Source organism: Triturus cristatus, chromosome 3_2, assembly GCF_964204655.1.
Source record: "Triturus cristatus chromosome 3_2, aTriCri1.1, whole genome shotgun sequence".
Lineage (NCBI taxonomy): Eukaryota > Metazoa > Chordata > Amphibia > Caudata > Salamandridae > Triturus > Triturus cristatus.
The window spans coordinates 700,683,972-700,698,364 of NC_140584.1; the positions used below are offsets into that span (position 1 = coordinate 700,683,972).

Consider the following 14,393-nt stretch of genomic DNA (forward strand, 5'->3'; position numbering starts at 1 on the left):
TGCAGATTGCCTCTAGGTACATATCAACATATTGCAAGTCACTGAAGAGTTATTTGACTAAAAAGAGGCAAAAGACCACAGTTTGAGTGCTCGTACAAAGCAACAGACTTCCAGTGTGCTGTATCTGATCGTGATAGTATGCGGGTCACAAATTTTGATATATTGCGACTCGCAAGACGGAATGTACTAATGTGTCTCAGACACATTTAGCAATTCACAATGGGGTGTTGCAAATTACCTGCCTCATCAATATTCATGAGGCAGGACGCAATTTGCGACCCATTGGGAATGGCCAACACTCACAGGAATGGTGGCCTTCTGGGGTCAGCAGACCACCATGTCTGTGACTGCTTTTTAAATAAAGTAGTATTTTATTTAATGCAGCCCGTTTTCCTTAAAGGAAAACGGGCGGCATTTAAAAAAGAGTAGGCAGTGGTCCCTGGGGTATTTTCACTGCCCAGCACAAAGGGGACACCTTCCCATTTGTGACTGGCTTACCACCTACTTGAAGTAGGTGGTATCTACCATTATTTTGTGGTTTCAAAACAATCTTACATACCAGTGGCACTCACTATTAGGAAGAGATGCCCTTGGCATGTCCCTTCGTTATAGTGACTCGTAAACCCTATTTTTCAAGTCGATTATAGGTTACCGACTCCCAAATTAGGGTTTGTCCATACCACAGCCCTTTTTAGCAGTTACAAATGGGCCAATTTTCCATTTGAGAGTGTTAAAAAGGGTCGTACATCTGGCCCTTTATTTTTGATCCTGACTAGAGTTTTTTCCCAATGCCCTCTGTTAAAAAAATATACATTTATATGATGAGATGGCGGCGGTCTAAGTTTTAAAATTCGATTGACATAGCTTAATTTACTATTAAAATGGAGTTGGGATCTCATAAATGACCTGTCCTACGGGATTTAATTGTCGTTTGGAAATATGCATTATGGATGTTAAGACAGTGTCACAGAATCGGACATAATGTTAATGCTTTGATAAAAGTGAAGGAACATACTTTTCAGTATAGATTTGAATGCTGATGAGCTCTTTGATGCAGAATATTAAGAGTGGAACCCAGTACAGCCTCATATTTCTGAAATAATAACAGAGATTAATTCCCTCGTGTATCTAAATAAGTGAACACAAGTTTTTCAAGACTTGGTTGATTGGTTCGTTTTAATTACCTACGTATCTAATCTAGTAGCAATTCCAAAGCCACCTGCTGATTTCCTGATTGTATATTAGAATATGTGTTAGTGTACCTTCTGAAAAGCTATTTCCTTCTGAAAAGTTATATTTCTTTTAAATTTAAGTTCTATTTCTTTTAAGAGAAAACAGAAGTTTCATTTATCACTTTTAGTTTGTGGGAAACGGCCTTTACAACGGGGGCTGAACCACACAAGCAGTTTCCACGCAAGTGGAAACAATGCTTGCCTACACCATGCTTCTGCCTTACCACACATATGCGTGGTTAAGGCAGTCAGCGGTCTTGATGTGTGGATGGACAGGAAGAGGAATAGGAAACTCCAGGACATAGCCTGGTAAGTGGAACTCAGGCCAGGTTTGGGGGAAAGTTTTTCGGGGTGGGGGTCAGTTTTAGGGATCAGGGTGGGGTGGGTTGTGGTAGTCTTTTGGCAGAGGGCAGGGTTTTACTGCTCAGGACGGGGGCAAGGGGCAGTTTTGAGCAGTGGGCTCTGTATTAGGGCTCAGGGGGGCTGGGCTCAGGTTAGTTTTTTGGCAGGGGGCAGAGTTTTAGACCTCAGAGTGGTGGGAGGAGAAGGGTAGTCAGTAGGGGTGCGGGTCAGATTTAGGGCTCAAAGCAGGGGGGTTGTGGTAGTTTTTTTGATCGGGGCCATGGTTTTAGGACTCAGGGGGGTGAGTTGGGTTACTTTTAAGGGCTGGGGCGGGGTAGATTGCAGGTCAAGGGTATCAGGTGTTAAAGCTAAGAGCTGGGTAGGATGGGGTGTTCAATGTACCATGTATATTCGCTTAGGAATCATGCCTTTAGAAACAAAATTCATTGTAAATGAATGTGTGGTAATAGCATGTGTGGTAAAGACGCAGTCGCGGTTCAGACTGCGTTGTTTAGGCATGTGTGCTTGTATCATGCAACCATAATTTGTTTTGTGTGCATCTGTCAAGCTGTCAGTATTTTATATTACTCTAAATATAAAGGTACAAAAAGTATTACAAAAGTTTAACCGATATTTCATCATAGCTTATCTACTGGAACTCAAAGACTGTCATTGGTGAAAAATGCTGATCAATCTCAGAGATCTGGATTTCTCGAAAAATCTTTGTCCAGTTTTCTCGAGAATGGAGCGCTTTTATTCACTCTACTTTGCTGCGCCCAAGAACTGCAACTGCATCAGGGTAGGAAAGAGCCAACATCCTTATAGGTGCCTTACAGTGAATCCTTTTTAAACATAGATTGGTTTATGATTCTCACAATATTTAATATACCCTCCTCTGGTGGGAGGACGCCATACCTGTGTTACGAATGACCAGGTTTCACCCTAGCCGGATATTGAAATCAGCCACCAGCCCCTCTTTCACAATTCTTTATTTTGTTAATCAAAGTTTCTGAGGCCGGGCTAATCCCATCAATATTGTATTTGTCGCTGCATTTATATCGCACAGTGTTGCACCTAGTGAGACTCTGTGCAGGCGCGGTGCATCTATTGGAGCGTAGCCCCCCATCGGCGTCTCTGAACTTAAGTAAACTGAATCAGTTTACTTAAGTTCAAAGACGCCGAGGGAGAAGTGACAATCATGGCAGTCAGCATGACGTCGGACCGCCCACCCCCTTCAAGGTCTGAAGGGGGTGGGCGGTCCGACGTCATGTTGACTGACATGATAGTCAGAACAGGGGCAACAAGCAGCAGCACAAAACAAGTGCGCATGAGTGGGGAAGGACAGCAAATTTTTGCACCGTGCCCAGTCATGCGCACTAGTGCCTGCTCTGACTGGCGCATGCCCATTAGGAGAGTGAGGGTTGAGCAGAGGCTCAAACCTCGGTCTCCTAATGGGCAGGCGGGCGAGTAGTAACCATGTCCTAAGCCAATCCTGGCACTGCTGGCAGCGCCAGGATTGGCTGAGAGGGGTTGCCAGTCCACTCCAGTGCCGTTGGTGAAGGCGCCAAGGGGAGCAGAGGTGGCGCGGACCGGCTGTGTGAGTTAAGTTTAGTTTTCTGTTGTTTTATGATTAATACGTAAAGTGACTTATTTTGTATTTTAGTTGAGTCCCAAATAGTTAGAACTCTCACTTGCCTTCACCCTATCACACAATTAATTCTTCGTTGTAAATTGATTCATCCAACATTATCACTGCGCCGCGCTGATAAGGGGCACATATTTTCATTGTTCTGAATGTCACCGGTGTGTTTCCTTACCCCTCGCATCTGCAATGCCTGGCTGTCCATGTCTGCTGCTCACAGGAGCGCAGTCCTGCAGTTGCACCCGTCTCATTCCTGGGGCCAGGTCCTCGCACTCCTTTAGATCCGTGGAGTGCAGTGCTCGTGAAACAGCCCACGGACATGGGAGAGCACACATTTCATTAAAATAGCTTTAGCGCAAAAACATGCAAAATCAACACTGCACCATTTTTGTTAGTTATTTTAAACCCGGCAAGATGGTTCGACTAGTGTGTCTGTCACGTTCAGCGCTTAGGGGCTCTTGTGAGGATGCCACTCGGGGAGGTGGGGGTTAATGGCACTAAATGACAATATTGAAACCCCCACCTCACAACCACCTCGGAAGGCAATGCTTCAGTGCACACCCACCTTGGACGAGGGTGAAGCGGGCCCAGGCTGGTCCGCGCAGGGAGCAGAGGCGCGCCTGAGAGGGTCTTTGTCCCACGCTCCCTTCCGGGCTCCTCACCGTCCCCTGCTCCCAACGCTCGCTCGCCATAGGAACTCAAACTTTTACGCCTCACCACTTTCAAATGTCACCAGCCGCCCTGTGAAACACCCCTGCTAAAAACCACAATAAGTAAAAACAGAAATTAAAACTATCTATAAATTATTTAAAATTCATTGTCAGGAGAAGAGGACTTATGTACTTATAGCGCAATTTGACAAATTTTGGACAAATAAAAACAATATGCTAGTGTCTAGTGCAGCTACCATTTCACAAGTGGGGTATCCAAATGTTTATGCCATCAGGCTATAAGTTGTGGGAACAAATTAAAGATCGAAAAAAAGACGTCTGTGCAAAACTGGCATATCAAGCATTTAATAAAATTTCATTTTGTGCTCAGATTTCACCATAGCATAATGGGTGCACAAACTTTTACCCAAAGAACGTAAAACCCTTTTTTCTCGAGCATGAACACGAAATGCCTCCTCCAACATTTGATTTAGAAGTAAGCCAAGGGTCAGTAAATATTTCTGGCCTGGCAAGCTTATCCAAAATACCTTTGACTTAATGCAGCCAAAGTGGTCCCGACCTAGGCAACCCTCAAAATCTTCCGATTAAATTCCAAATAAATTTTTAGCGGAACAAAACACCACAGGAGTATGGGACGGACTTGAATATAATCGAACATAAACCGTCCTCCGAGTTATTTTTGCATGATATCTGCAGGTACACTCTGGGGGCTCTGCAGAATTCTCCTGAGGAATGTATTCTCCGCGACTTGAATAGGATGTCAAGGGTTATAACCCCAAATCTCAGCACCAATTGACACTGTTGGCACACATTTGGCTTCATAAAGTTCCCATACAGATTTAATATGAATATAACCAAGGCGCCTAGAAAAAGCATCTCTATAAGAAACCCTATTGAAAGATTGTACGTAGGCACTCATCAATGGATCCCAATTCAAATTACAGTCTAACCAAATGCCAAGATAGCAAAATCTTTCTGTGTTGCTGTTACAATGTCCCTTAATTGTGTGGGGGTTTCTCTTAGCATTTTTCAGTCCCAGCACCATGTTGTATGATTTAGTATGATTAATTTTCAGACCCAAATTATCAATAATATCATGAAAGCGATCTAATAAAAGCTGAAGTCCATTCGCTGTACTCGCGATGAGTACAGCATCGTCTGTGTAAAGTATTGGTGGGACCTGTCTATTCCCAACCTTTGTGACGTCCTTACGATATTCCCCAAAAAACAGGTTTAACTGATTAATCTATAAAATAAAAAGCATGAGAGCTAATATCCAGCCCTGGTGGACTCCTTTTCCCAACTGAAAGTGTGTCGTACATTCCCCATTGGGACCAAATCTTATGGAACCTTCAAGCACTGCGTGAAAATCATGCATAAAAGTTAAAAGGGCACTCTCAGCCCCCATGCCCCCCAAGACTGCACAAAACTTCAATCTATCTACTGTATCAAAGGCGGTACTAAGGTCCATGGATGGGTCCCTTCCTCAATGTGGTGTGCTTTAATCAGTAAATAAAAAGATTCAAATTCTGTCCAAGTCTAAAGTCATATTGCATTTCTCAATCAATCAATCAGGCGTTTATTAAGCGCGACTACTCACCCCTAAGGGTCTCAAGGCGTTGGGGGTGGGGTGGGTTTCTGACATCTTTCCATTCTCAGCCCATTCAATGAATTGGCTCAGAAGCATCCTGCCAATTACTTTCACTTCACCATCTATTAGAGAACTAGGCCTATAACAGGCTGAGTCTGCATGGTTCCCTTTTTTAAAGATCGGGACAATAACTGGTGTCGGGGAGATATGCCCTTGCACTGCTGCATTTAAATGTAGGGTAACTACAGGAGCCCAAGAGATCAACACACAAATTAAGTGGGCACTGAGGCTGGGCCAGGAGCTTTGCCTGAAGAAAGGGCTGCTGTAGCCTATCACACTTAAGCCATATCAAAAGGTATCTTGCTCCAGCTAACAAAAGGTGTGGTAGGAGGGGAATGAGAATCTATCAAATAGCTCACCTCAAAATGCGTGACCCAATCCTGAGCTGGGATGGTTTGTACCATACGTGGAGCAGCTAACTTGCTAAAAAGGCACTGATTCACTACTCTCCAGAAGGCCGAACTTTCTCTAGATTTACAAGCAGTTGTTAGCTGTTCCCAGGCTTCCCTTTTAGGAACGTTTGTCTGATTCTTTCAGGCCAGTTTGTACTGCCTTCTTGCCTTCTTGACTGCCTCTTAGGGTCTCAGTTTCTTGTGGAGAACCATCATCAGATCTCTATGGGCCTTTGTGCAACTTTCAACAAACCATTTTCGTCCCAGACTATGTACCCATCTCCTCTTCCTCATGTAGGCAGTCTGTACCTCTTTACAGATATTAGAGAATGAGTCTAAAATAACTTAATCAGGAATTCCTGACCGTAGGCAGGCTTAAAATTGGACTTACATGATCGTATCAAATTCTTCTGTAAGTCTTCTGGGATAATCTTACTCCAGCCTATTCTGCACCCCTTCTCCTTGGTTATGAGAGTTTCTTTGTATGTAATAGAGTTCTTGTCCCCATGATCAAACAATATGAACGATCAGCTTTTATGGTTACCTCCACTTTTTGCCTGGTGTCCGTGTGTTTTGACTGTAGTTTGCTGGGATCCTGCTAATCGGGACCCCAGCATCTGTGCACTCTCTCCCAAAATGGCTTTTGTAAGTACTTTTGTACCTCCACAATTGGCTACTGGTGTACCCTTATAAGTAGTATGTGGTAATAAAGTACCCAGACTATAGATACACCAGGGGTCTCCCATGGGCTGCAGCATGTATTGTGGGAGTCCACTTGAACACAGACTACAGGCCTGCCATTTCAGCCTCTGTGACATGGTGCTTGCAACTCTCATGACAGCTATACATTTTCTTAAATCTAAGGTCACTACACTTAAAAGCAGTAAGTCACCCCTATGGAAGGGCCTTCTGTACTGAGATTAGGGTGCTTGGTTATAAGGGTGAGGGTGCCCCTGCATGAGCAGGACACCCCTACAAACCCTGGAGTCGATTATTCAGTCTTTGCAATTGTGGTCAGCCATTTTAAGATATATAATGAACATCAGTCATTACGAGATGTCCAACTATATAATGGCTGCGCCGAACCCAGTCATGTTTGGAATCAAACATGTTGGAATCATACCCCAACACTGATTCCTGTGTTAGAGATATGATCCCATGTACTGGGGGGGCCCTTAAGGGAGCCCCCTTTACACCCGGTTCCAGTCTTTCATGGTCTGCCAGCAAGTTAGTGCTGCTGCAGACCACAGACCCTGTTCTGCCCTCATGCTGCTGAGCTGAGCTCGAGCAGGGGAAGGCAGAACAATAGGTTTCCTGTCACAGGGAGGTGTGACCACCTCCCAGACAGGACTTTAGTGTATTGGGCTAGGGTGGGGGCGCTTACCAGCGCAGCTAGGCTGCATTGAAGGACACATGTGGTGCCCTCCTTGCATAGTCTGGTTTGAGCTAGTTTAGGAACCCATGGTTCCTGCTCTGGAGCCAAACTGGACAAAGGATAGGGAAGTATCCTCCCCTCTGTCCAGTCCCTCCTCTGTGAGGTATCCCCAAGTCCTTCAAACCTTTCCCTGGGTTTTTAAGGGCTCCCCAGTGGGTGGGTCCTCAGCTTCGTCATGGAACAAGACTCCCCTCTGTAATCAAGGACTTGCATCAAGGAAGAGTCCTGCTGCTCCTGGTCACACTGTTTTTCTTGTCTTCTGCCTCATCTGTTTCTGTGCTTCGCTCCGGTTCTCCAGAAGACCTGTGGGCATCAAGGACATCCAAAGAAATCTCACTTGGACTGAAGCAGTCACTCCCCTGCATCTACAGGCACTGCAACAAAGTCCAATGGACTTCCCGAGGTGGGGGTTCTGTGGCTCTCCAGAGGCCTGGCCTCTCTTCCCTGCAATTTGTAGAATGGAATCCGTCGTCCGAGCCGCTGGAACCAAACCCCTGTGCACTGAGTCAACTTGCCATATCCAAGGTTTGTTGGCTCTGTACTCCAGAGATCTTCAGGCTACAAGAAGCTCCAGCCTTTAGCACCTCATCCCTTGAAGATCAGCATCCTCACTGCATCCCTTGTACCATGAGCTTCCATCTTTGGTGAGCTGCCTGAGGTCCTCTTGCGACTCCTGTGTCTTTGGCCTGTTGATTCACTCAAGGGGTCTTCTCCTGCTTTGGTGGGCTCCCTGCTTGTTCGGGGCCTGCTCTGACTCTCCTGCACTCGGCAAGTCCCTTGGGCTTTGCTGGTCCCAACTATTGCATCTTGTCGTCTTCCACTACAGTTGTAGCTACCAAGGCTTGTTGGTGCTCCCATCGGACACCTGCTACCTAGACACCGACATCCAACGATGGACAACTAGTGTACGGCTCCTGGTCTTCCTCAGCGTCGCCTGGTCATCACAGCTGCAGCAGCAAGGTCCTCATCAACTCTCCTGAGCTCCCTGCCAAGGGTCAGCATTGTGCTTCTGTGCCTCCTTGTCACCTCCGAATGACATAGACTCTGTCCACTCTGCTTGCGAGTTCTCCTCTTCAAGAATCCACCCTTGGATTCCACCGGACATCTTCAGAGACTTCTCCAGAGGCCTTTCTTCCCAAGCCTTCCATTGTTGTATGCAGGAAACTCTGATTTCACTTCGATATGCACCCGGCTTCCCTGGTGCAGGTAACCTGATTCCTGGGACATCCACGGGTGGGGTGGCTCACCAACCTTCTGTCCTCCAAAGGGTTTCTTCAGTTTCATATGGCAAGGGTCCTACTTCTTTAAAACTGCAACTGCGACGTCTCCACAGACTTCCATTGGGCACGTGGCTGTATTTCCATTCTGCACACAGCCTCTGTGGGGATCCTGGGAACTTACCTTGGGTGGTTCCTGGTTCTCCCAGCTCCTCTGAGTCCTTTGGTCCAAGTTCCGTTCTTCTTTGCAGTTCGCATTACACTTCTTTAGTATATGGTTTGGTATCCCCCTGGAGACCATAGTATATTTGTGCTACTTGTCTGATTTCTGTGAAGTATTTTCATGTGTATTGTTGATATCTCCAGCTAGGAGATATACCAATGTGATAGTGATTGTGTTATCCAATAAATAGACTCATTATTATAAACACTGTGTGGTTCCTTTTCATCTAATCTACACCACTATTGATTAAATGTCTGAAAACAAGATGCTTTACACTCCTCCTTCAAGACAGGCCTTAAGGCTCCTTTCTACAAATACCACTTTGAAAGCCTAAGGTTATCAAAGACCACTAAAATCACCATATGGGGTGCCTGAACTCCTTTAAGAGTGCACCATATACTAAGCCAGCCTCCTACAGGCACCATACTAGCAGACACAAAAATAAAATCAACAGTAGAGCTAAGGCCTCTTCCCTTAAAATTTGGCACTAAGTTGGGAGAGTTATACTCGTCCTTAGTCAAAAGGTTAATAAGATTACATTTTGACAACATGAAATGTAAAATATCACCTTGACAGGAGTAAGTAAAATGTGCCTGCTCTAGATCTATGAGGGGGATCATTCTTCCCCATAATGGTGGCACATAATTAACAAGGACGAGTGTTGAAATTAACATATTAATCGTTGGGTAAAAGCACTGAGCCGTTAGGAAATCAGTCATAATTATTTTTAACTCTATCTCCAGAGGCTCGCCTGATGAGGGTGAATTATAAACATTAATTACCAGTACCCTTGTCTTTGGGGAAACGATAACAGAATGCTTAGGATATTTCTTGAATTGTAGGACACTATCTCCATATCACAGCCTAGACCTAGACTCACGAAAGTCACCAGCCCCACTCCTTTGCTCTACCATGTAACGAGGGATTGGCCTTAACATGAAAAGCTGCATACCTATCTAAAACTGAGCACCACACAACATCCCAAGTCTCCTGGAGGCAAACAATCCCATAAGATTTGTGCAGACTAATCCTGTGATCATCATATAAAACTGATCATACCCCTGCCACATTTCAAAATAGTATCTCAAGAGTATTGTAAGTCCTAAGTGAGTTCTCATTCACCCTAGGGACCACACTTCTATTAAGTTACTTTGGACGCTCACTCTCACAGACAACTCCCAAAGGAGAACCAGGCTCCCCCTTGTCAAATCAATCAATGTCCGCTAGTGCGTTTAAATGATTGTGTTGGGATCCCTAATGGGGTAACCAGGCCGATATTTAGAGCTGTTGACAAAGGCATCCCTTGCTGCACCCAGTTACTGTCCCGAGCAGCACAATGGTCTCGTTTATAAAAATAACCAACAGGCAACAATACAATATTGCTGTGATCAGATAGATAGTGGAGTGTATGTAAGTCATAAGGTTGAGTCTGGAGGTTATGGAAAAGCTTGACATGGATGCAGTCATAGTGAAGAGGTCGCATCTAGGTCAGTGATGTGTATATAGTTTTTATATGTATATTTATTGATGAACCAGATACTTTTTCGAGTATGTTGGCTGTATCACTAGGCGGGGTCTTTTATGATCACTGGGCCACAGATACATGTGGGTTGTATAAACATAGTGATTGCAATGCATACCTCAGATGAATGGAAATAGAAATACTGAAAAATGTAGTGATGAAACAAATGTCTAATTTCAGTAGGGAGTTTAACTGTTTAGACTGAGAATGCCTACTCCCCGATTTTTCACCTGTTAATTACTGGCATGTTGGCTTTAAAGTGCACTTTTGAGCAGAAACCTCATTGGGTCAATATGCACGAACAACAGGCCACTTGGAATCGAGTCCGAGTCATAGCCTGACGTAGTGCTAATCCTCTGCCGTCTTGTAATTAGCCTTTAAATGAGACCAACCACTCACTGTCTTCATAGAAGCTTTACACCTGCTCCACAATAGAATATTGAATTAATTCCATCAATTCTATTTATGTTACTGTCAGTTACCAGTTATGACAAAGGTTCTGATTTAGAGTTTGGCAGATGGATTACTCCACCAAAAATGTTACGGATTACTCTGTCACAAATGTGAAGGATGTCTCCTCCATCTTATTACAAGTGCATGATATGGCACTTGTAGAAAGGTGAACTGGATATCTATCACGTTTACGAGGGAGAGCCAAACTCTAAATCAGGCCCACAGTTTGTTAACCAGCCGAGTAGGTGGTAAATTACAACTGATTACAGTAGCTTGATGTTTGTATTGTATTTGTTCTGGCTCTCATTCCTAATTTTGTTTGGTTGACAGCCTGAATTCAAGAAGTTGCTCTATGGCCTCTGTTTCTTTCATGCACTGGCTCAAGAAAGGAGGAAATTTGGACCCCTGGGCTGGAACATCCCATATGAGTTTAATGAAACAGATCTGAGAATTAGTGTTCAGCAGCTGCATATGTTTCTCAACCAGTATGAGGTGAGTATCATTAAGAGAAAATACACATTGAATGTGTGGTGAAACAACAATTTTTCAAGTCATCAATTCTCCCAGAACCCATGGTGTGTTTATGTTCAATTAGATCAAATTAATTTATAGTTAATTTATAGTAACACAACAAGGTTCATTTCATTCTGTTGCGTGTATATGACTGTAGTGTGCATCTTACAAGGAGCCCACATACTGTCGTGTAGGCAGAAAATACTACTTTCATTGATCTGTCACATTTCAAATTCTGTTAGACATTCTGAGCCAGAATAGACACAGAGCTCCCAAGTAAGCTTTACTGTACTTTCTCGTTATAACTTTCAAAAGTTGAGCTTTCGTAAAAGTTGATAACAAAGTAAGAATTCTCCCCACGTTTAAATACAGACCGCCAGATAAAACAGCAATCCAGCAGGTTCCATCAAGAATACCTTATGAAAACATTCACAGCAAGACATCTAAAAACAGAGTACCAAGCGAAAGCATCACCTTTTCACAAAGCTAAGTTACCCTTGCTCGTACAAACCAGTATCCACTTCCAGACAAGTGAGGTTACTTTTATTGGTTGTTTGCTGCAGAAAACATCCCTTTTGGTGGTTGGTGGCAGAGTGTACATACACCATTTGCATTGGAGCCAGATAAAGTTAAAAACAGTTGTAAGATACCTCATGTCTGTTACCGGCAATAAATTACAATGTATGCATCAATTTAGTCTCAATTTTCCTGTAGGTCTACCTCGCCCTGTGGCTGAAGCTATATCAAAAATGCAAGATCCATGTGGGCCGCCCAACTTAAGTCATCGTACATGGAAAGAGTACAATATTTACAAATGTGACAAACCCGTAAAGAACGTAAGGTGCAAACCATGTCTTTGATGGCTCCCAGAATCTCGAGCTTACTACACGCCGTAGAATCTTGAATGTACTGCCGACTGTGAACGAGTAGGATCATAAAGAGCCTTAAAATGATGGCCCAATGTGTGAGGCGCGCATTATTGATATGCTACATGGATGGCTTCTTGAGGCTGAAACGTACCTATGCAGAGGATAACGTGTATACTGGTTCCGCACAAAAGACACATGTTTGCAAAGGAGAGATCATTAGAGAGTAAAAGAAGTGTGGCTGGGTCACAAAAGCATTTATGAGTGCGGGAAGTAGTACTACAGGAGTACTGTTTAGCGTCTGTGAATCGGCCACACAACGCCTAACTTCATATATGTAAAGTGCAAAGAGGGCACAGTCCTTCGTTATACAACCTGTGTATAAATATTGAGCTAGTATTCCCATTTTAATTCTATTTTAGATGCGTTGCTGCTAATTCATCAACGCATGTAAGCCCCAGTCAAACAGCTTTTAAAATCAGCATTAAGAAGCGCGCCCTTATCCTGTCCCACACCATCGACAACGCTTCTCTTGCCAAACGCAAGCATGCATGGGCTGTAATTAATTCCTATCAGCTGGCATCACCGTCGTTATACCTGCCCTGCACATATTCTTTGCATCTAAAATTGCGATTCTTGGCACTTCGACTGGGGGAATGGCACCTGCTGAAACACTTACCCATCTGGCGTCGCTCGTCAGATAACCAACAGTGCAGGGGTTGCGGGGCCCTGATGGAATCTATGGAGCATGTTGTATGCCTCTGCCCCACTCTCCTGATTCAGCGCAGATTAAAATTGAGGCCAGAATGGAACAGACTGGGAGTTCGGTCCTGCAGGCAGGCAATTATTGCGGCTTTAAACCCAGAGAACACAGCCTTAAACATAAGCTTTACAATTTTTATTTAACACGTATATCGTAAATTTAACCAGCAAATTGCAGGCCTGGTAGCAACTTCAAAGAGGGCCACAGGTGTTTAAAACAAAACTGTAGACCCACAAAACTTTATTTTGGTCTCCCCCGTAGCTCTCTATGCCGGCAATATTAGGGTATGCGATCTCGAGGAGTCTATTTTTTGACGGCTATTTTAATGAAACGTTTACACTCTTTGGGTCTCCTTGTATCTCTGGGCCCTCTTCTTAGATTCTGACAGTAACACTTATTTCCTTGTTACATCATTAACATTTTTGCTGCTACTTAGTATTGAATTTTGAATTTTTATATTATTCTCGGACATTTAAATTATCTTTTTTGCATATGTGTGGTATGTATGTCCTGCTTTTATGATTATATTTTAATCAAATAAAGTAAATTCTTCCACTTCTTCCATGTAAGCGTACGAGAAAGCATACTCCAAGTGTATTATATGAGGGCTCTTTGTTTTACATACCTTTCCGAATCTGCCTCCAGGTTTTTAGTTTCGAGCGAGCGAGCAGTTGTCAAACGTGTGTCATGCGATCCAGTCACTTAGTAAAACATCACACCGATTATACAAAATACTTTCAACTGCATTTACAAGCTACACGTTTTTCACAGCTCTCGTCTGCTCTTTTGGTGAGGGAATAAATCAGAAATCTGCAGTACATATGCAGAGACTAATGTAACATATATCTAGTGAAAAAAACATATTTTGCTGCATTGGTTCTGCAATGCTTTGTTGACTGTTCAGAAAATATAAGACAGAAAGAAAATAGAAGTGTGAAAAATGAGATCAAATGTATAGAGTAAACTGAAACTTTTTTTCCAAGAGTTCTCGTGGCTTACTAGTTAACTTCACGCGTAACAAGCACTTTTGTTCAGAATAAGACAATTGCTCTGTGAAGCAGGGAACTGAATATTTTTTTGTAATTTAATGAAAAGATAGTCGAACAGCCTCACAAGGTAAGCCACACCTCACTGTTTCTCCATAATCTGGTATATGTAGAAGAGTAGGATTTAAATTGCCAAGTAGGGTGGACATAGGTGAATTCTCCCATTGTAATGACTGCCAGTATACTTTGCTATGAACGCCACCAAGATTATTACCAGTATTTTCCATTACTTCTGACCCCACACTTATTCATCTCAACCATTATTATTGAGTTCCACTTCTGGGACTGGAACTCACCGAATCAAAGCCTCACCCATCCAGCCTAGGTACCACACAGTGTCCAGCAATTATAGCATCCTTCTAAACTATCCAAGCCATAACAGGATTCCTGAGTTGCCCAAGGATGGCTGGGGGCCGTATTGAAAA

At 43.6% G+C, this 14,393-nt stretch overlaps 1 protein-coding gene across 1 annotated transcript in view; it reads left to right on the forward strand.

Annotated features, from left to right (window-relative positions):
- Positions 1-14,393, forward strand: part of DNAH7 (dynein axonemal heavy chain 7) — a 1,967,826-nt gene that overhangs the window by 1,480,713 nt on the left and 472,720 nt on the right. The window contains exon 57 of the mRNA XM_085648764.1: positions 11,111-11,272. Within this exon, the coding sequence (XP_085504890.1) occupies positions 11,111-11,272 (162 nt within the window). The remainder of the gene's footprint in view (positions 1-11,110; positions 11,273-14,393) is intronic.